This window comes from Scyliorhinus canicula, chromosome 11 (assembly GCF_902713615.1).
Source record: "Scyliorhinus canicula chromosome 11, sScyCan1.1, whole genome shotgun sequence".
NCBI lineage: Eukaryota > Metazoa > Chordata > Chondrichthyes > Carcharhiniformes > Scyliorhinidae > Scyliorhinus > Scyliorhinus canicula.
Window position 1 is genome coordinate 30,949,644 of NC_052156.1, and position 23,671 is coordinate 30,973,314.

At 49.3% G+C, this 23,671-nt stretch overlaps 1 protein-coding gene across 3 annotated transcripts in view; it reads left to right on the forward strand.

The window, feature by feature from the left end:
- cfap92 (cilia and flagella associated protein 92 (putative)) overlaps window positions 1-23,671 on the forward strand; it is a 161,903-nt gene that overhangs the window by 12,528 nt on the left and 125,704 nt on the right. For all 3 annotated transcript variants that reach the window (XM_038812705.1, XM_038812706.1, XM_038812707.1), the window contains exon 3: window positions 8,329-8,392. In XM_038812705.1, coding sequence (XP_038668633.1) covers window positions 8,329-8,392 — 64 coding nt within the window. The remainder of the gene's footprint in view (window positions 1-8,328; window positions 8,393-23,671) is intronic.

Genomic DNA, 23,671 nt, shown 5'->3' on the forward strand with positions numbered 1-23,671 from the left:
CAGCAGGGACATATCACAGCACCCGTAGCGATCCAGCTAGGGAACATTAGCACAAGACACCCCGTAGTTTTAGTAAATCTTCCCCGGACAGCAGAACACATCCTGGGGATAGATTTTATGAACGCTCACAGCTTGTCGTTCGACCCAGTGAACCAGTGTGTCTGGCGAATGGCGAGATCAGACAGAGCACCAGCCACCCTCACAGTAGGAGACTACGCTAATCGGATTAGCGCAGTGGGAGAGTACTCATTCGACCTGACTACACTCCACACCGACAGACAAATTAAGGCCCTACTAAACAAACACAGGACAGCATTTGCAAGTCACCGTCATGACTGTGGCAGAATGACTGGACAAGTTCATGTTACCGGACAGGACCCCCCGACCGCAAAAGCAGTATAGATTTCCCCTCGAGGCAGAGGTGGAAATAGAAAAAGTTATAGGCAGCTTGTTGGACCAAGGTGTACTGAGAACGGTAGCCTCCACCAACAATGCCCCTATTTGGCCAGTGAGGAAGCCCGATGGATCATGGCGTCTGACCATCGATTATCGGGAACTCAACAAAGTAACCCCCGCAGTAGCCCCAACGGTAGCTACTAGTCCCGAGACCATGCTCAAGCAGGGTCTCAACGCCAAGTACTTCACGGTATTGGACATCAGTAATGGATTCTGGTCAATACCATTGGCAAAAGCGTGCCAATACAAATTCGCATTCACTTTCAAAACTCAGCAGTACACGTGGACATGCCTCCCACAAGGATTCCACAATTCACCCTCCATTTTCCACCGACAGCTGGCAAGTGGATTAGAGAAATTTTCCCGACCCGATTGTCTGGTCCAGTATGTAGACGACCTACTACTGCAGACAGACACAAAGGCAGAGCACATTTCGCTTCTGGCCGAACTCCTAGAACTCTTAACTGAAATTGGCTGTAAAGTTAACCCGAAAAAGGCCCAAATATTGGAAAGTAAAGTGATGTATTTGGGATCAGTCATCACGCACGGCAAACGCGAGATCGAATTCAAAAGAATTGATTCGATCGTCAAATTGCCCCTTCCCCAGAATGTTTCAGCCCTCCGGTCGTTTTTAGGACTGGTTGGCTATTGTCGGAACCACATCGACGGATTCGCGACAAAGGCCGCCCCACTTTCAGACCTCCTTAAGAAAGGAGCCCCCTGGGAATGGCTTCCGCAGCATACAGGCGCTGTGGAAGAGTTGAAACGAGCCCTTAGTGCAGCACCCGCGCTGCTAGTCCCCGACCAACTTTCACCGTACGCAATCGAGGTAGCGAGCACAGATCTAACCCTCTCGGCCGTGTTGCTTCAGGAACGGCACGAGCAGCTAAGACCAGTGGCTTATGCCTCCCGACTGTTAGACCCAGTAGAACAAGGATTTTCGGCCTGTGAGAGGCACCTCCTTGCTGTCTTCTGGGCAGTACAGTATTTCTCCTACATCACCGGACTAAACCCCATCACCATTCTAACCGAACACACACCCACACAGCTACTACTAGACGGTCGACTGAAGGACGGTTCAGTTAGCCAGATTAGGGCAGCTAGGTGGACCCTACTTTTACAAGGACGGGACATTACAGTGAAACGGACACGCACCCACACATACTTAGCAGACAACCTCCAATACCCCGGACAGCCCCATGACTGTGAAATTGTAGCTCCCCTGCATAACACAGGACCCTTTTTAGCAAAAACACCCCCCAGGAAGATAGGGAACCCAAAACAAAGCCCCCAGCCCACAGACACGTGTGGACCCTTGAGGATTTATGTAGACGGTTCCTCCACAGTTTTAAATGGTGAGCGTATCACAGGATGCGGCATCTATGTAGAGGACGCGCAGGGGCGCGCTCTCGAAGAGATAGCTCTTAAGTTACCAGGTCACTTAGGCGCGCAGGCAGCAGAGCTAGCAGCCATAGCGTACATAGTGGACCACCCCGATTCTTTCCCCAGCCCAGCAGACATATATTCAGACAGCTTATATGTCTGTAATAGCTTGACAGATTTTCTACCCCTGTGGAGGACACGAGGTTTTGTCTCCGCAGACGGGAAACCCCTTCCATCAGCCCCCTTACTCCAGCATATTTTAGCGAAAGCGAAGGACAGGACCTTCGGCATTATAAAAGTTCGAAGCCACCATAGGTCATCACCCCCTGGGAATGTAAAGGCCGACGCGTTGGCTAAGGCAGGTTCCAGGAGAGGACACTTATGGACCCCCCCAGCTAGCGCACCAGCTAGCGCCCCTGTGAGCGCAGTCCAAGTCTCACAGACTGATATTAAAGATCTCGTGGCAGCACAAAAACAGGACGGAGACCTCAGGGAGGTTTTCAAGGGAAACTTTGTGCCTGCTTACGAGCACTTTAAACACGCACTGACCACACATGAGGGTGTGATCATTAAGGACCGACTTTATGTGGTCCCACAGCAGGACAGGAATCAGATGATTGCCTTGTTCCATGACGGACACGGGCATCAGGGAATTGATGCAACAACGAGGCACCTCAGGCAACTCTGTTGGTGGCCTAATCTCAGGAATGATGTAACGCACTACATAGAGAATTGCCTGATTTGTGCTCAGAATAACCCGGAGCGGTATTCTAAGAAGGCACAACTTCGGCATACTCGCCCAGTTAACGGCCCTTGGACAAACCTCCAGATCGACTTTATAGGTCCATTGCCCCCTTGTAGGAATGGCTATAAATACGTTCTGGTGGTGATAGATACCTTTACCAAATGGGTAGAGGCATTTCCCTCGCGAACAAACACAGCTAAGACAGCTGCAAAGATCCTGACCCACCACATCTTCACGAGATGGGGTTTACCCCGAAGTATCGATTCGGACCAGGGATCTCACTTTACAGGACGGGTCATGAGGAACGTCCTGACAATATTCGGAATCAAACAGAACTTCCACATTGCGTATCATCCACAGTCCAGCGGGATTGTGGAGCGCATGAATCGGACCCTAAAAACTACCCTTAGGAAAATGGTTCAACAGAACAATTCCACATGGGATTCAGTGCTCCCATTTGCACTTATGTTCATAAGGAACACTGTCTCCACATCGACAGGATACACCCCACACACACTCATGACCGGACGCCCTATGAAAGGTACAGAATTCCTTTTAGGACTGGACATGACAAGCCCCGAAGTGACGGCCCTCACACATGAAAAGGCAGTTACAGATCTAGTTGAGACTGTGAGGTCTGCACAGCTCGCAGCCGCAGTCCAGCTAGGGAAACGCCGACAGCAACGGACTGCCTGTTTCAATAAGACCGTACACACCACAGAATTCCAGGTTGGGCAACAGGTAATGTTATCTGTTTATAACCCCAGCAGTTTTTTGGCTCCAAAATATTCCGGTCCCTACTCAATTTCGGACAAAATTAGCCCCTCCGTATACAGGATAAAGTATCCTAATGGGAAGACCGCGTGGTTCCATATAAACCAGTTAAAGGCATATGGAACACAGGCCAACCATGCTCACCATGTCCTGCTAGACGCAGCAGAACACTTCACCCCGCCCACCAGAAACACTTTTCCACCATCCCCCTCACAGACCAGTTCATCCACGGACTCGCCCACGACTCCGCCCACAGACCACTACAGACCACGCCTCGACACGCCCACAAGCTGCCACAGCAGAGACAGTAGGACAGACACTGACTCTGAAGACAGCGACACCACACAGCCATACAGCCCACACTGCACCAACTACGACCCCGACTCCAGTGACCCCATGGAAGTCACTTACCTCAAAAACCCCGAACCACCACCCGACCCCGACTACCCCGACAACACACTCGACGCTACACACTGGCACAGGGACAATTCCTACAGACTTGTCCGCAATGATGAAAGTGACCCCCGGTCACACAACTCCAAAATAGCATGCCTGATCCACACAAGGGTGTGGGATCCGGGAGAGCAGGACGACACGGTGTCTGACTCCCGACACGGCAACCCCTTTGTGACCCTGTTCACAGAGGCAGAATCAAAGTGAGGTGTCCAGATGATGTAAGATAGGAATCGTTTGAGGGAAACGATGTCCTTTCTGATGGAACCTGCACGTATGTTTGTCTTCGTTTCATGTTTGTTTGTCTCAGGATTGTACATTGTTCAGCTGGAGGATGGACATCTTCTTTTCAGCTGAAAAGATTGTGACCACCTCACATACACGTTAGCTTGTCTGCCGAAACTTTTGAGAACTTCGGTTTGATTGGAGATCCTTTCCAACGTTGTAAGGCCACACGCCAAATAGTTTATCTGCAGATATCTCTGAGAACTTCAGTGATGTCCTCAGTTGGAGCATCTTGGCTCCCTTGGTTTTTTAGGTGCCCCTCTATTCGGCGAAATAGAGGCTGCAAGTCATGGTAAACACATTCGTACCCGTTTTTTCCAGGTTACTCAGGCAGTGGACAAACGGCACTGAGGACCCGCCCTGTCTGAGAACCAACCCTTGGTCAGCCAAGCTCGGGTATGGCACAGCACGCCCTACCCGGGGATCCCATCCAACTCATACCCGTAGCGGCCCATACGCAACTCATTCGGACGTTTCTTTCCAAATTTTGTTTTCATTTTACGTTAGGTAGCCCTTCGGCCACCATCCCACATGCTATTTACATCCGGGAACATTCGGATGGTAAATCAGCTAAGCCTGCGAGACGGCTCGCAGAAGGAAGGATTGTTAGGTGTATGCTGGTCTTTAAATTCGCTTTTTGAAAAAAAAAATGAGGGGAGTCACAGGGTGTGACTTAGCCAGTCATTTTAAAGGGTCAATTGGGATTTGAAAGACAGATGCACTAACAAGTAAAGGTCTTAAACTGTGTATTGACAGATACTGTGCTTGATCCCAAAGGTTTCAAAGGACGAGACAGAGGTCGAAGCCAGGATTGTCAATACCGGAGGAAGAAGGAAGAGAAAGAAGAAGAACAGCAAAATGATGGAAGCCCACTTATTACTATTTAATGTCATATGTATATGTGTGGAAACAAGACACGTTTCCCCCACAACCCCCACCGTAAATGTTAGTACAACAAACCCCCAGTGCTCAGCTCTGATCAGCGAGGTTCAGACCTGGTGTACTAAATTCATGACGTGGTACTCCATGTCCTACATAATCGAATCACTGTTGGTGATTGCGATCCTCATCATCCTAGTGCAGACCCTCAGGTTGAGGAAATGGAAGAGGAGAGCCTCTCGTTCCAGCACCTCACCCATCTATAGAGTGCAATCCCCCATCTTCGGATTCCACCAAACCCCTCAACCCCTCACTGATTACAACACTCTGTAAATAAAATTCAGCCATGTATTATATTGTTCCATACTCGACTGCCGAGTTGGGAAGTGTGATGTTGTGGTGTGAATGGTTAAGATTTTAGAGTGATTAAATGTTTAAGTTAAGGTTAAGGTTAATAGTGATAGGTAGAGGTTCCCAGTTGTAGTAATGCATGTCCCTTTTGACATAGGGCCAAGTAGAGATGTTAGTTAAAATTTTTTTCTCTTCTTCCCATAGTTTAGAACAGAGTAGAACAGGAACTGGCAAGAGGTCAGAACACAAGGAGGCAAAGTACATAGGTGATCCTTCACAATAGTATGATTGTGAGGATCACAAGGAGGGAATGTAGCCATGCTGGCCACGCAAAATGGACACTGAGCCAAACTAAAATGGAAGGCTGCTGAGAAACAGACAGTTCAGCCAGAACAGCAGTCTGCAAAGAGCAGTTTGCATTCTGCAGCAGCAGAAACCAGTTTGGGCTCAGGTGAAGAGACCTTAGCTAGGTGCAAATGGCAAAACGCTTTGCATGCTAATGAGGCCATCAGACTTGAACACCCACACAATAGATACATTTGGTTCTGAATGGACACATTCCAATCAAGACCCAGACATCGAGGCACCAGAAACCTCCGAACAAAAGGACATAAGAAACGCCCCCTCCATCACGGAGACCCCCTCGCATTGGGGAATTAATCCAGTATCGATAAGAAATTGATCCAATAGGTAGAGCCCGCCCGAGAAGAGGGAAGGACAACGGAACCCCTATAAAAGATAGGGACCTCGTGTTGTCCGGTCTGTTAAACCTGTGCTCCGGCCCCGACTGACACCTGGTATCCTGACTCCAGCCGTTGAGCACCAGCCGCCGAAACCGTAAGTTCAACGCTCGCTACGCGATCCAAGCCCGCTAGACTCCCAAGTGCCAGAACGCTTGCTGAAGGCTGCAGACAAAACCAGGACGAAGGCCTCGTTCTCTGACCTTGCCTGTTCCTGTTAGATAAGTATTCTGTTTGCTTATGTTTAGTTGTAGCTTAGTCTCTTAGTGTGTGTGCATGAGTATTTATTATTAACTGTATAATAAATATTGATCGTTTGAACTTGACTAATCGGTGTATCGTCTTTATTACTTTGAACTTGACCTTGGAATACTTGTGACGTTGCCTATACGGCAGCTGGCGACTCCAGAGCTTAAATAATTACATAGAACAGAGCCTAGCAGTGTTAAGCACACGTCGAACTCGGAGGCGTGTTAATACACTCCAATAAACGCGTTTTACGCCCATAGTAAAACGTGCAACACTAGCTGTATTTAAAGGCCTCGTCACCCCTGGAAGGTTTGCTTGAATATTACAGCCTGAGGAAGGAGCTGCGCTCTGAAAACACGTGTTTGAAACAAACCTGTTGGACTTTAACCTTTAAGACTTCTTACTGAATATTACAGCACAGTGCAGCCTTTGTTGCAAGGCACAGGTCCTTGTGCATCTCATCTAATGGGGACAGTATACTCAGCTGGTGGGGCCTCCTCTAAAGGGAAGAGAAGGGCAGATGGGAGAGGAGGCCAGGTGTGTATGGGCACATCCCAGGTGAGACCATTGAGCGGGGAGGCATGGGCTCAGTTGGTGCTGGGCAGCAAGTGATCAAGGTGGTAGGGTCTGCACAAAACACCATTATCCAGATGCTAGAGTCCGTCGGCAGTGCTCAATCTACCTCCAAATGTCCGAGGTCCAGTGCCACAGGAGGCTCCACCTCTCTAGGGACACATGACAACAATATGCCAGATGATTAGGCCAGAAATCACCTCCAGCTGTGTGGGTGAACACCCCATTCCAGTGGCTTTGAAAGCCACAGGAGACACAGGGTAAGGATGTTGAGGCAGATGCGAGGAACTTTCATGCCGGGTTCCCATTGGACCCAGCACCCGACTTGTTCTCACCCCGAGCCACACTCACAGGCCAACCAAGAGACATGGTTCATGCTGGTCAGGGCTTAATAGGCCACCCAGCGTGATATTACATGGAGAACGCATCTTGGCCAGGAACAGGTTCTACATCTGCTTTCATCCCTACTGACTTTGTGCGCATGCCAAGTGTAATATTCAGAGCTGTATGTTGTTTTTTTTCTCTTCAGGGATATGCAGAGATTAACCTAGTTCCTGTGTGTAGCAGGTTTTATTCACAGTGCTTTAAAATGTCTACTCTCTGCTTCAGCTCTAGATTCCAGCTCTTTCAGCAGTTTGTTTACTTTTTCTGCTCCACATCCAACTTACTAATCAAGTGTGGTGAGCATAGTTCAGTCAACAGACACGCACATAACCAAACACAGAACAATTGAGCCATTGAACATTACACTACAGTCACATATGCAATTGCTTTAAATTGTCAAACAAGTTATAATTATAGAATCATCGTAAAGTATCAGCCCATCTTGTCCATGCCAGCCCAAGGACACAAGGTGCCCTTTCTAATCCCACTTTCCTGCACCTGGTCCATAGCCCTGTAGTCTAGAGCACTGAAGGTGCAGATTCAAGTACATTTTGAAAGAATTTAGTGTCTCTGCCTCCACCACCAACTCGGGCAGTGAATTGCAAGCCATTATTTATTGGTTAGTGCGGGGGCAGCACGGTGGTGCGGTGGGTTAGCACTGCTGCCTCACAGCGCCGAGGTCCCAGGTTCGATCCCGGCTCTGGATCACTGTCCGTGTGGAGTTTGCACATTCTCCCCTTGATTGCGTGGGTTTCGCCCCCACAACCCAAAGATGTGCAGGGTAGGTGAATTGGCCATGCTAAATTGCCCCTTAATTGGAAAAAATGAATTGGGTACTCTAAATTTATTTTTAAAAATGTATTGGTTCGTGAGATTGTTAAGAGAACACAAACACAGCTTAAATTTTCATGATGCATCAGGACCTCATAATTCTCATTATCGTCATCATGAGATACTGGCAGTAAAAATGGTTATTTATCATAGGATTTTTATACTAGTTCTTTTTTAAAGTTGCATTCTCTCTTTTCCTCAAATTCTTTCCATAATGCTGCACAGATGACGTTATCACATCACACATTGGATTGCCAGAAACCATCACGGGTGCTCACCAACCACAGAGGTAAAATAGCCATTCACTTTCTACAAGAGCATTATTGAAGCTGCACTAGCCAATACAATGGAAACACCAAAGATAGATTTCCTTTATCACTACCAAAAATTAAGTGTTGAAATCTACTTTCTGTTTGTCTTATAGGCAGTGTTGCACTAAGTGCTACATCACTGTAATATATAGCACTACCTTTAAGTACATTTATACCCACAGGGTGGTATTTAATTGGCCATAGAGTCTTGCCCATGGGTCAGAAAACGAGTGGGGAACACCCCTCAGTTCCATGGGGGAGCCACAATGGTATTAGCTGCCGTTCAGGGACAATTAAGTGGCTCCCATTGTGCCTTTCCTGGGATTCAGAACCCTGGCAACAGAAGTACTGCATGCCAAGAGTGACCAATCAGAGGCTGACAGCTTCTTGTTGCCATCAGCGCCACTGGGAGTGCTGGCAGCTGCCAGCAATGCAGCCACCAGAAACCCCAGATTGCCGAGGGATCCCAGGCCAAAGGTGAGTGAAGGTGGGATGAGAATCACAGGATGGGGTCGGGGGGAGAGATGAGAGCAGAGAGGTTGGAGATAAAGAAAGGAGGGTGGTTTCCAGCAAAGCCAGGTCCCTCAATTGGACACAGAATGCCTGATAATGAGAGATCCCGCCTATAATGCCACTGGTAAACCTCACAGGGTTTGTTGGATGACCATCAGGAGGCACAGTTCCCACTTCATCCCTGCACCACCGGGTTTTGCAGCCACTGAGTGATTAATGTGGGGCCTCTTCTGCGGTTAAGTGGACCCAGCTAAAAAGCAACCACTGGGACAGGCTGGATTCAATTCCAGCCACAGAGTTAAAACGTCAAAATGATTGGCTGAAGAACCAAAGAGTAACCAAAGAGTATTACTTGTGAATTTATGTCAGTGATCTTTCTGTGCACCAAGTAATATGATGGAATCTTCAAACAGAAACAATTATTCAAAGAGATCCCAAAGCACAAATACCAACCAATACACAAATTGTGACATATATGTTTCTGTACAGTGATTGGCACTTGGGCATATTTAACACTGGTTTCAGAGAACTGAGGGAAATGTTTCCAAATTGGTAGTATGTTTGTTACAATTATTATAATGACTTAATATGCCATGTGTGTTGCTTAAGAATATAATAAAGAACTTTATGTCAAAGTTATGTTCATGATGCTAAGAGGTGTGTGCAGAAAAATGTTTCTCAGTGAATCAGAAAAAAATAATATTTAAAAAAATATAAATTTAGAGTAATCATGGGGAAATTCAACCCACATTTAGATGTATATATTTTTTAATGTTTAATAAAAGATATGGGTTAGCATAATTAGTACTCATGTTGTGAAGGATAAATTCTTGAAATATATGGAAGATGGTTTTTTTTGGAACAGCATGTTGAGGAATCCAAGAGTAAACAGGCTATTTTACATCTCGCGGTGTGCAGTGAAAAAGGGGCAATTAATAATTTTGTTCAGGAGCCTTTAGGAAAGAGCGAGAAATTTGGGCCAAGTTTGAAAGTGATGTCGTTAATCCGAGATTAGGGCCGGATGTTTTCAACACTGCTGCCATTGATTTCCCCGTGGCCAGCGAGACATTGAAATATCTGTTCACATCGGTGGGACTGGAGGATTCTGTTGGCATGAATGGCTTGAAAACTCTGAACTAGGGTCTTATATCTAAACAAAGGTAGCAATGAACGTATGAGGGGCAAATTGCCTATGGTAAATTGGAAAGCATTTATAAAAATAAATTTAGAGTACCCAATTCTTTTTTTTCCAATTAAGGGGCAATTTAGCATGGCCAATCCACCCACCCTGCACATCATTGGGTGTGGGGGTAAGACCCACACAGACACGGGGAGAATGTGCAAACTCCACACGGACAGTGACCCAGGGCCACTTGTTTTGGTTTCTGGGAATTTCTCCCCACCGAGGCCACACTTTGGCAGCTGTACTGCACCAGCGAGCTGCAGGAACAGCTCCTCGCAGATCAGCGTGCCAATTTGACTGGCTGCCCTTCACCTCCGCAACCTTTTCCAGGAACGTCAAATCCCCCCTCACCTCCCACTCGTATGGGTAAGGCCACCTGGGCCCAATCCCTGGCACTGCCAACCTGGCACCTGTGCACATTGGCACTGACAGTCTGGCACCCTGACAGTGCCAGGAGTTCCAGGGCATCACCCTGCCCTGTTCCCGATCACCCGGGGGTCTCGAATGGTCTGTGAGAGCCCTTGAGGTGCCATTATGCCTGGTCCATGTTTGTGTGGAGCAGTACTGAAAGGCACCCTGGCGAGGTCTTGCAGGAGCTGCCATTGACTCCCGGGCATCCAGGTATTTAAATGAGCCATTAGCGAGGGCGAGATCCAGAGCGAGTCGTGTGACTTGCGATCGACCCGATGCCCGCGCTGAGCTTGATTAACCCGTTGTGCCAGATCCAACACAATGGGGTCACTGAATCACCCCATTGGTTAAAACGAAAGTACATTCCTTTACTACATAAAAACCCAGCATGGAAAATATTCCAACCATGGCTAATGAAAGAAATAAAGGATTGCCAAAAATCCTGTATAAATGTATAAATTTGCCAAAAAAGACATGAGCCTGAAAATTGAAAGCATTTCAGAATTCTGCAAAGGACGACCTAAAAAATGATTAAGAAGGGAAACATGGAGAATGAGAGTAAAGTCTTGAGAAACATAAAAATGGACAGTAAAAGCTTCTATATGTATGTAAAATGGAAAAGATGAACAAATGCAAACGTGAGTCCATTTCAAGTGGAGTCAGGAGAATTTATATTTGAGAATCAGGAAAAGGCAGAGAAACAAACAAATACAAAGAACAAAGAACAATACAGCACAGGAACAGGCCCTTCGTCCCTCCAAACCTGTGCTGATCATGATACCAACCTTTGCCAAAACCCTAAGCAGTTCCTTGAGCCGTGTCCCTCTATACCCATCCTATCCATGTGTTTGTCAAGGTGCCTTTTGAACGCTGTTAATGTATCTGTTTCCGCAAGCACCCCAGCAACACGTTGCAGGCACTTATCAGCTGTGTAAAAAAACCTGCCTCGCACATCTCCTCTAAACTTTGCCCCATGGACCTTAAACCTATGCCCCCTGGTGACTGACCCCGCCAACCTGGGAAAGAGTGCATGCCCATCCAGTCTATCCATGCCACTCATAATCTTGTAGACCTCTATCAGGTCACCCCTCAACCACTGTCTTTCTAATGAAAACAGTCTGAGTCTATTCAGCCTCTCCACATAGCTAACACCCTCCAGACCAGCAACATTCTGGTGAACCTCGTTTACATCCTCTCCAAAGCCTCCACATCCTTCTGGTAGTGTTGCGACCAGAATTGTGCACAATATTCCAAGTGCAGCCGTACCACGGTTCTATACAACTGTAGCATGACTTGCCAGTTTTTATACTCGATGCCCCTGTGGCGTTAACAATTGTACACAAAGACTCAAGTGAAGTACAAGAGAGGCTTTATTGCTGTGAGATGCTATTCCTCCGGTGGCAGCTGGAGAATAGTATCTCAGTGAAGCTAGCGCATGTTTATACACAAGCTCCCTGTGGGCAGAGCTAGCCGGCAGGGGCTTACCGGAGAAACATCCCCCTACTGCAAGCACACATATATACAGTGGTTGTATCACCACATTCACCCCCTGTAAAAAATGAGTCCGGTGGGGGTGACGTGGAACTATAATACAAAAGGTGATCTATGTACAAAAGGTCCAAACAACAGAAAACCAAGAGTCCATCCGGTTAGCAGGTCACAGGTTGAGCCGAAGCGGCGGTCGTACGTTCCGTTGTGATCGGCATAGCTGTGTTGGCGACGACGGTGCAGGTGTTGGCGGTGTTGGTGCTGGCCAGTGGCGGGATGACTCCGAGAGCGAGCCGGAATCTTCCATGTCCTCCAGTATGGGCAGGGGGACGAGGGATGGACCCGGTGGGGACGAATACGGGGGCACAGGGGAAAAGGAGGGTGGCGCGGGGGGGAAAAAAGGCGTGTGATCAGCACCTGAGGGAGCCAGGTCCCGGAGCGAGACTGTGTCCTGGCGGCCATCGGGGAACTCCACGTAGGCATACTGGGGGTTGGCGTGGAGCAGGTGTACTTTGTCCACCAGGGGCTCCGCCTTGTGGTGCTGACATGCCTACGGAGAAGGACTGGGCCCGGAGTCGTGATCCAAGTCAGGAGCGACATCCCAGATGTAGACTTCCTAGGGAAGGCAAAGACACGTTCATGGGTGTACTGTTAGTCGCGGTGCACAGTAGTGACCGAATGGAATGGAGCGTGTCAGAGAAGACCTGCTGCCAGCGAGCGGCTGGGAGGTTCCTGGACCGTAGGGCCAGCTGGACGGCCCTCCATACCATCCCGTTCTCCCTCTCTACCTGCCCGTTTCCCCGGGGGCTGTAGCTTGTCGTCCTGCTGGAGGCGATATCCCTGCTGAGCAGGAACTGACGCAGTTCATCGCTCATGAATGAGGATCCCCTGTCACTGTGGATGTAGTCGGGGAAACCGAACAGAGCGAAAATGGAATCCAGGGTCTTGATGACGGTGGCAGATGTCATATCTGGGCATGGGATGGCAAAGGGGAACCTAGAAAATTCATCGACCACAGTTGCTGAACGCCGACGCTAAGCTGCTGGCAAAGATCCTGGCCACTAGAATAGAGGATTGTGTGCCGGGGGTCATACATGAGGACCAGACGGGGTTTGTGAAGGGAAGGCAGCTGAACACAAATGTGCGAAGACTCCTCAATGTCATTATGATGCCGGCGGTGGAAGGGGAGGCGGAGATAGTGGTGGCGTTGGACGCGGAGAAGGCCTTCAATAGGGTGGAGTGGGAGTACTTGTGGGAGCATCGAGTGTCACTGTACGCGGACGACCTGCTGCTGTATGTGGTGGACCCGGTGGGGGGGATGCCGGAGGTGATGAGGATCCTTGGGGAATTCGAGGGTTTCTCGAGGTATAAGTTGAACCTGGGCAAGAGCGAGGTGTTTGTGGTGCACCCGGGGGATCAAGAGGAGGGGATTGGTAGGCTCCCACTGAAGCAGGCAGGGAAGAGCTTCAGGTACCTAGGGGTCCAGGTGGCTGGGAGTTGGGGGGCCCTGTACAAGCTCAACCTCACAAGGTTGGTGGAGCAGATGGAGGAGGAGTTTAAGAGGTGGGATATGTTACCGCTGTCACTGGCAGGGAGGGTGCAGTCCGTCAAGATGATGGTGCTCCCGAGGTTTTTGTTCTTGTTCCAGTGCCTCCCCATCTTTATCCCAAAGGCCTTTTTCAAGAGGGTCAACAGCAGTATTACGGGATTTGTGTGGGCGTATGGGACTCCAAGGGTTCGAAGAGTGTTCCTGGAACGAGGCAGGGATAGGGGGGGCTGGCGTTGTCCAACCTCTGTGGGTACTACTGGGCAGCCAACGCAGCGATGGTGCGTAAGTGGGTAATGGACGAGGAAGGAGCAGCATGGAAGAGGATAGAGGCGGCGTCATGTGTGGGCACGAGCCTGGAGGCGCTGGTAAAGGCGCCGTTGCCGCTCCCTCCAACGAGGTATACCACGAGCCCGGTGGTGGCGGCTACCCTCAAAATTTGGGGGCAATGGAGATGGCATAGAGGAGTAATGGGGGGCTCGATGGAGGCCCCGATACGGGGGAACCATCGGTTCGTCCCAGGGAGCATTGATGGCGGATTCCGGGGCTGGCACAGGGCAGGGTTTAGGAGGTTGAGGGACCTGTTTGTGGAGGGGAGGTTCGCGAGCTTGGGGGAGTTAGAGGGGAGGTTTGGGCTCCCCCCGGGGAGCATGTTTAGGTACATCCAGGTGAGGGTGTTTGCCAGGCAGCAGGTGGAGGGGTTCCCCTTGCTGCCCCCATGGGGGGTGCGAGATAGGGTGTTCTCGGGGATGTGGGTCGGAGGAGGGAGGACCTCGGACATATACCGGGTGATGCAGGAGATAGACGAGGCCTCGGTGGAGGAACTGAAGGGTAAATGGGAAGAGGAGCTGGGTGAGGAGATTGAGGAGGGGACATGGGCGGATGCCCTGGAGAGAGTGAATTCCTCTTCTTCCTGTGCGAGGCTTAGCCTCATACAGTTCAAGGTGCTGCATAGGGCCCACATGACGGGGACAAGGATGAGTAGGTTCTTCGGGGGCGAGGACAGGTGTGCTAGGTGCTCGGGGAGCCCAGCGAACCACGCCCATATGTTTTGGGCGTGCCCAGCGTTGGGTGACTTTTGGAAGGGGGTAGCAAAGACGGTGTCGAGGGTGGTGGGATCCAGGGTCGAGCCAGGCTGGGGGCTCGCAATTTTTGGGGTGGCAGTGGAGCCGGGAGTGCAGGAGGCGATAGAGGCCGGGGTCCTGGCCTTTGCGTCCCTAGTAGCCCGGCGGAAGATCTTGCTCCAATGGAAGGATGCGAGGCCCCCAAGCGTGGAGACCTGGATCTCGGATATGGCGGGGTTCATTAAATTGGAGAGGGTGAAATTTGCCCTGAGGGGATCAGTACAGGGGTTTTTCAGGCAGTGGCAGCCGTTTCTGGACTTCCTGGCGGAACGGTAGGGAAATAGGCCGACAGCAGCAGCAGCCCGGGGGGGGGGGGGGGGGGGGGGGGGTAAGGATTGGGGGGAGGGAGAACTGTGCACATGGGTTTGTGGAGGGTGCTATCTCCCTCTTCTTTGTTTTTTTTTTCTTCTTTTTTTTCTTTGTTGTTGTTTTTTCTTCTTTTTGTTTGAAGTTGCTATTGAAGCTGGGGGTTATTGTTCATGGGGTGTTACCGCGGTTGTATGTTAATAGAGCTAAGATGTTTATATTTTGTATTTTATTTTGTAAAAATTTCAATAAAAATTATTTTTAAAAAAAGAAAAGAAAAAAGAAAATTCATCGACCACACTAAGGATGTAGGTGTTGCGGTCGGTGGAGGGGAGGGGCCCTTTGAAATCTACGCTGAGACGTTCAAAGGGGCGGGACGCTTTCACCAGCCGCGTGCGATCTGGCCGGTAGAAGTCCGGCTTGCACTCGGTACAGACCTGGCGGTCTCTGGTGACTGCCCGTACTTCCTCGACGGAGTAGGGCAGATTGCAGGCTTTGATTAGGTGATACAAACGAGTGACCCCCGGATGGCAAAGGCTCTCGTGCAAGGCAATGAGCTGGTTCACTTGTGCGCTGGTACATGTACCTCAGGAGAGGGCGTCTGGGGGTTCGTTGAGCTTGCCGGGGCGATACAAGATCTCGTAGTTATAGGTGGAGAGCTCGATTCTCCATCGCAAGATTTTGTCATTTTTGATCTTGCCCCGCTGCGTGTTGTTGAACATGAAGGCTACTGACCGTTGGTCAGTGAGGAGAGTGAATCTCCTGCCGGCCAGGTAATGCCTCCAGTGCCGCACCGTTTCAACGATTGCCTGGGCCGCCTTTTCAACAGAGGAGTGTTGAATTTCGGAGGCGTGGAGGGTGCGGGAAAAGAATGCCACTGGTCTGCCAGTCTGGTTTAGAGTGGCGGCAAGGGCGACATCTGAAGCGTTGCTCTCTACTTGGAAAGGCAGTGTCTCATCTACTGCGTGCATCCGGCCTTGGCTATGTCAGAGCGAATACGGGCATAGGCCTGTTGTGCGTCGGCCGTGAGGGGAAAATGTGTGGACTGGATTAGTGGGCGGGCCTTGTCCGCGTATTGTGGGACCCACTGGCCGTAGTAAGAAAACAATCCCAGGCAGTGTTTAAGAGCCTTGGGGCACTGGGGGAAGGGGAGCTCCATGAGGGGGCACATGCGGTCAGGGTCGAGCCCCAGTAGTCCGTTTTGGACTAAATATCCGAGGATGGCCAAACAGCCTGTGCGGAACACACACTTCTCCTTGTTATACGTGAGGTTAAGGAGGGATGCAGTGTGGAGGAATTTAGCAAGGTTGGCGTCATGGTCCTGCTGGTCATGGCCACAGATGGTGATATTGTCTAAGTACGGAAAAGTGGCCTGTAGTCCGTACCGGTCAACCATTCGGTCCATTTCTCATTTAAATACCGAGACCCCGTTTGTGACGCTGAAGGGAACCCTTAAGAAATTGGTACAGGCGACCGTCCGCCTCGAAGGCAGTGTAGGGACGGTCCGATTTACGGATGGGGAGCTGGTGGTAGGCGGATTTCAGGTCAATTGTAGTGAAGACCCGGTACTGTGCAATCTGGGATTGACCATATCAGATATGCGAGGGATGGGGTACGCGTCGAGCTGCGTGTACCGGTTGATGGTCTGGCTGTAGTCCACGACCATCCTGTGCTTCTCCCCGGTCGTAACCACTACCACCTGGGCTCTCCAAGGGCTGTTGCTGGCCTCGATGATACCCTCCCGAAGCAGCCGCTGGACTTCGGACCTGATGAAGGCCTTGTCCTGGGTGCTGTACCGTCTGCTCCTGGTGGTGACGGGCTTGCAATCTGCGGTCAGATTGGCAAAGAGGGAGGGAGGCTCGACCTTGAGGGTCGCGAGGCCGCAAACAGTGAGGGGAGGTAGGGGTCCGCCGAATTTGAGGGTGAGGCTCTGGAGGTTGCATTGAAAGTCCAGGCCTAGTAAGAGTGACGCGCAGAGGTTGGGGAGAATGTACAGGCGGAAACGGTCGAATTCCACGCTCTGTACAGTAAGTTTAACCAGGCAGGAGCCCCGGATCGGGACAGAGTGGGAACTGGAGGCCAGGGAGATCTGCCGGTTGGCGGGGTGGACCGCAAGGGAGTAGCGCTTTACCGTGTCTGGGTGAATGAAGCTCTCGGTGCTCCCAGAGTCGATGAGGCAGGAGGTCACGTGGCCATTGACGAGCACAGTCGTGGAAGAGGGTGCCAGGTTGCGAGGACGGGACTGGTTGAGCGTAACGGAGGCGAGTAGCGGGCGATCGGCATCCGAGTCTGATGAGTCCGACGAGTAGCGGCAGCGACCCGAGTCCCGTGGTCCCGTCCCGAGGGGAGGACAAAATGGTGGCGTCTGGAGTACCTGTGTGGAAGAAGGTGTCGGCGGACAAAATGGCGGCGCCCATGGAATGCACGTTGTGGGGGCGGGACAAGATGGCGGCGCCCATGGAACACACATGGAGGCGGAGGGTGAAGATGGCGGCGCCCATGGTGCGCACATGGCGGGGGCGGCAAAAAATGGCAGCGCCCACTGATCGCACGTGGGATTGGGGGCAGCGGACGGCAGGGGAGGGGGGAATGTGGGCACGATAGCGGCAACCGTTCGGGACTGACACACCGCTGCAAAGTGGCCTTTCTTGCCACAAGCTTTGCAGGTCGCGGTGCGGGCCGGGCAGCGCTGGTGGGGATGCTTCTGCTGACCACAGAAGTAGCATCGGAGACCCCCAGGGTGCGTGGTGCGGCGAGCAGCACAGGCGTAGTGCGCGGGGACGGCTGGTGGGGGGGGCGGTTGCGGGGTCCACAAGGGGTAGGATGGGTGGGCCTGGGGGGCCCTTTGCAGGGTGAACGAGGGGTAGGACGGGTGGGCCGAGTGGTTAGCTGGGTAGGATCGTGCACTACGGGAGGCGGCTGTCATTGATAGCGCCAGAGTCTTTGTAGCCGCGAGATCGAGGGCGGCACCTTCCAACAGTCGTTGCTGGATGGGGTCCGATGCAATGCCCGTAACAAAGGCATCCCGCATGAGTACGTTTGAATGTTCCGTGGCCATGAGGGTCTGGCAGTCGCAGTCTCGTACTAGAGGTATAAGGGCCCTCCAGAAGACCTCAATCGACTCACCTGGCTGTTGGACGCGAGTAGAGAGTAGATGTCTCGCAAACAGGGTGTTCGTCGACTGTGCGTAGTTTTCATTGAGCAGTTCCATGGCCCTGGCGTAGTCAGGCGCATCTCGAATTAGCGGAAAGACACTGAAGCTGAGCCTTGAGTAAAGAAGCTGTCGTTTTTGAGCCTCCGTCAGGGAAGGGTCCGCTGAAGAGATGTAGGCCTCGAAGACTGCAAGCCAGTGAACAAAGTCTTTCTTGGCGTGGGGCAACTGCAGATCCAGCTGCAGGCGGTCAGGTTTGATCCTGATGTCCATGGTGTAAGGAAAATCTCACAGCAATAAATTGTGGCGCTAACAATTCTACACAAAGACTCGAGTGAAGTACAAGAGAGGCTTTATTGCTGTGAGATGCTATTCCTCCAGCGGCAGCTGTAGTATAGTATCTCAGTGAAGCTAGCGCATATTTATACACAAGCTCCCTGTGGGCGGAGAAACCTGTATTACAGGTATGGCCATTCATCCCCCTATTGCAAGCACACATACATACAGTGGTTGTATCACCACAGCCTCGTCCAATGACGGCTAGCATTCTGTATGTTTTCTTGACTACCTTGTCCACTTGTGTTGCCACCTTCAAAGATCTGTGGACCTGAACGCCCAGATCTCTCTGACTTTCTATATTCCTAAGAGTTTTGCCATTTACAATATATTTCCCCTCTACGTTAGACCTACCAAAATGCATTACCTCACATTTGTCCGGATTAAACTCCATTTGCCATTTCTCTGTCCAAGTCTCCAACCTATCTATGTCCTGCTGTATCTTCTGACAATCCTCAACACTATCTGCCACTCCACCAACCTTGGTGTCATCCGCGAACTTACTAATCAGACCGGCTACATTTTCCTCCAAATCGTTTATGTACACTACAAACAACAGAGGCCCCAGCACCGATCCCTGTGGCACAGGACACTTAGAAAATAATGGTAGGAATGGGAAGAGTCAACATGGATTTATTAAAGGGAAATCATGTTTAACAAACCTGTTGGTTTTTTTTGAGGATGCAACTAGCAGAACAGATAAGGGGGATGATGGAACCATCAATTCAGCGAACACGTGTAGTTGGATCTGAATAGAGGCTTTAATACACTTACAATAGAGCCAGCCTATTCGTCATTGAACTTCAGGTGAACTGGCAGGCTGGCTCTAAGGCACTGATCTTTATACATCGGTCCCAGGGGGAGGAGTCCTGGGCGGAGCCAAGAGAGGAGCCCAGTACAAACTCTCGCGTACTCCCAGAGCGACTCCCCCTGGTGGTCGGATAGTGCAACTGCACTTACAATGGGTAGATAACGAACATATATACATGGAGTGATATTGGCAACTATATATAGTGTGAATCACATTCACCACAGGGGAAACCAGTGGATGTGGCATATTTAGATTTACAGAAAGCTTTTGATAAGGTCCCACACAAGAAGTTGTTAAACAGAATTAGAGCACATGGAATTGGGGGGAATATACAGGCATGGATTGAGAAATGGTTAATGGACAGAAAACAGCATTTTGGAAGGAGTGGGTCGTTTTTCAGGTTGGCGGGATGTGACTGCTGATGTACTGTGGGGATCAGTGCTTGGCCATAACTATTCAATGATTTGGATGTGGGGATTAAATGTAATATTACCAAGTTTGCAGATGACACAAAACTAGGTGAAAGTGTGAGTTCTGAGGAAGATGGAAAGATGCTTCAAGGAGATTTGAAGAGACTTGGTGAGTGGGCGAAAAATTGGCAGATGAAATACAATGTGGCAAAATGGGTGGCTATCCACTTTGGAAGGAATACAAAATGCAGAGTATTGTTAAGTAGTGAGAGGCTGAGAAGTGTTGCACTTCAAAGGGACTTGCATGTCCTTGTTTATGAGTCTCTGAAAGCTAACACGCAGTTACACGAAACAATTAAGAAGACAAAATGGTATGTTGGCCTTTTTTACAAGAGGATTTTAGTACAGGAGTAAATATGTTTTTTCTGCATTTCTATAGAACCTTGGTGAGACTGCATGTGGAGTATTGTGTGCAGTTTTGGTCTTCTTATCCAAGGAAAGATATACTTGACATAGAGAGTCTGCAAACAAGGTTACTAAATTAATTCCTGGGATGGAGTGATTATCCTGTGAGAAAAGATGAAATGTACTCAGCCTTTATTCTCTGCTGTTTGGACGAATGAATGGTGATCTTATTCAAATATATACAATTATTACAGGACTCGGGCAGTTGACGCAGGAAGGGTCTTTATCTTGGCTGGGGGTGGGTGGGTGGGGGAGATCCAGAACTGGGGACACAGTCTCAGAATAAGGGGTAGGGGGCAGCATGGTGGCACAGTGGGTTAGCCCTGTTGCCTCACGGTGCCGAGGTCCCAGGTTCGATCCCAGCTCTGGGTCACTGTCTGTATGGAGTTTGCACATTCTCCCCGTGTCTGCGTGGGTTTGCTCCCACAACCCAAAGATGTGCAGGGTAGGTGGATTGGCCACACTAAATTGCCCGTGAATTTGAAAAATGAATTGGTCACTCTAAATTTAAAAAAAATAAGGGGTAGGCCATTTAGGACTGACGAGGGGGAATTTTGCACTCAGAGCGTGGTGAATCTTTAGAATTCTCTGTGCCATGGCACTATGAAGGCTCGGTCTTTGAGTAAATTCAAGTCTGAGACTGATAGATTTCTGCATACTGTAAACATCAAGGGGATAGTGCAGGCAAATGGTGTAGAATATCAACCATGATTTCTTTAAACGGTGGAGGGGCTGAAAAGGCTGAATGGCCTCCTCCTGCTCCTGTTTCTTAGGTTCTTATGTTCAAATCAAGAACTGAACTTCAAGGAGGGCAGCATGGTGTCCCGGGTTCGATTCCAACCTCGGATGTCTATCTGCATGGAGTCTGCACATTCTCCCTGAGTCTGCATGAGTTTCCTCCAGCTGCTCTGGTTTGCTCCCACAGTCCAAAAATTGCAGGGTACGTGGGTTGCCCCTGCTAAATTACCCCTTAGTGCCCAAAGGTTAGTTGGAGTTACGGGGATAGGGCAAGGGATTGGACCCGGAGGGTCGGTGCAGACCCGATGGGCCGAATGGCCTCCTTCTGCACTGTCAGTATTCTATTCTGTAATTCTATTCTATAAAATAATACCTACAGGATTCTCTCCTCAGGTTTATAAATAGAACTTTGTGGGATGTGATTAGTTGAGAAAAACAACCTGAAAATGTTGACCTTTTAATTAAATTTGCATTGGTGTTACACTATACTGGGTGACATCATCGCCATAGAAGATCCAACTGATGGATAATATTGTGTTTGCAGTTTGTCATTTTGACAAATTGATTTTGTAGTAGAATGCAGCATCATAGGTTACAGCTGGCTTTCAGGAGGTATGTGGGGAGGTCAGGTGTTGGCTGCATTTTACATAGATAATATAAAACAGTTGTTGCCAATTCCTGGCTTGCTCCTTGAAATTTGGATTGATTGATTATCTGTCAGTGATAAAACTAAGCATTTAAAAGTCAAAGCATTGATGCTTTAAGTCTCTGAAATGAGAAAAAGTGGTTGAACCTTTAATAATCTCATGGGCAGTGTTGTTCACAATAAAAAAAAGTCCTCCTTGCACGGTTTGGACATATTTCTCTCTCTCCTGTGTTTGAATTTTTTGGTTTTGCTTCCCCCCTGTGCATCTCATACATTTATTTTATTATCTCTGAATGTGATTCTTCTTACACACTCGCGGTATTTTACAGCCCCTCCTGCCAGTGGGATTCTTTGGTCCCAACAAAATCCATTGCTTGCCGCACTTTCAGGCCCCATTGCGGCAGGGCTGTAAAACTACAACCTCAGTTTCTTTTTTTTGTTAGTCTTTCTTTCCTCTTGTGTGTGTCTCCTATTCACTTGAACGTTTCATACACAGAAATAAGTGTTTCTTTCACTTTGTTGGTCGGGGAGTTGGGGAGTGGGGTGATGGAGGGGATGGGAAAGGAGCATAATATTTCAGTTGCCATGTGAAGCAATTTTGCTATCAACCAGAGAAGTTATTTCCCGGCCCCTGTGAGGAGCAATGGGTGTCCCGTCTAGCGTTTAATGAACCGTTAGGAGTCTCACATTGCCTCCACGGTGTAGCCCAACGCTATTTTAGTTCCATCAGGCACTTAACTGGTTAGCGTCGGGCCCTCCATGTGATCAAAGGCCCAGTGAGGTGGAAATCCCGCCCCTGAAAGCTGCTGGCCAATCAGAGGCCTGCAGCTCTCCATTGGCAGCAACAGTAGCTACTGCCAAAAATGCTTCAAGGCCAAGCCAATCGTTTTTGAATCCCTGGACACTGTGATAGGGTGGGATGCAGGTTGTGGTAAGGGAGTCGCTTGAAAGGGTGGATGGGGGTGTCAGAGGCAAGCCCAGGGGCTGGCTTTCAGGAACCCTTTGTTTCTGATGCTTGACCCCTGACAATGAGGGACAGCCATGAGAACATGGACAACTCAGCAGGGTTTGCTGGGCAGCCTTAAGGAAGCAAGTGAAGCATGGATTTCCTGTCTAACCACCCCGTTCCAGCATTGTGACTGCTCTAGTGGGCCCCATTAAAGGCTGCCTACTGCACATTTATATAACACCTATCATGACCACAGGACACCCTAAAGCACTTCACAGTCAATTCAATACTTCTGAAGTGGTGTCGCTATTCGGGAAAATGAATTCCAAAAATCTGGTGTTATATGGCTTGGATCCACGGAGTGACATACTTTTGTCAAAACTGGCCACTCCTATCTCATTGGCCGACCTGTGTCCACACAATATGGTTGACTTCTAAATTTCCTAGGGCATCTAAAGGTGGACAATAGATGTGATTTTGTTGTTCCAGTCACATCCTGAGAAAAAGCATATAAAAAAGCCTATTTGAGAAAGGTATGGTACCATTTTCAACAATGAGATAAACGACCAGCTAATATGGTCCATGTGGTATTAATTGGGGGATTAAATGTTTGCCATGAAATAAACTTCCCACTCTTTGAATAGTGCACTGCAATATTTGGCACCCACTCAAGGAGGCAAATGGATTAACATCTCATCTAAGTGAGCCACAGCCTTTTGTGGACCTGCAAAGAGTGCTCCTGATTTGTCTGTGTCTACAGTGTTTAAAAATAACTCTCAGTCCTACAGGACAACAGTGACTGCACTTCGAAAGTATTTAATTCTGTTGTGAAACACTTTGGGATGTCCAACGATCATGTAAGGTAGACTAGCCTTTCTATTTCCTTGGCCACCATTTGAGCAATCTCGAGCGGTCCCTTTCACGCGTATATTTAAGGGGCTGGTGAACACCTGTTTCAAACAGGCACATTAAAAGCCACACGAGCCAATATGGCATCAGTTGAAAAGTCTGCAGATTATGATAGAAATTCCCATATCGATTACCGATTTTAAACCCATCCCCAAAAAATAATAATAACTATTGTTAGTGCAAATACTTGAAGAAAGTAATTGTTCAGGATATTTGCAGGAAATAAGTCAGGATTTTTACGTGAAACTCTTGAGGTAACTAGTGATAAGTT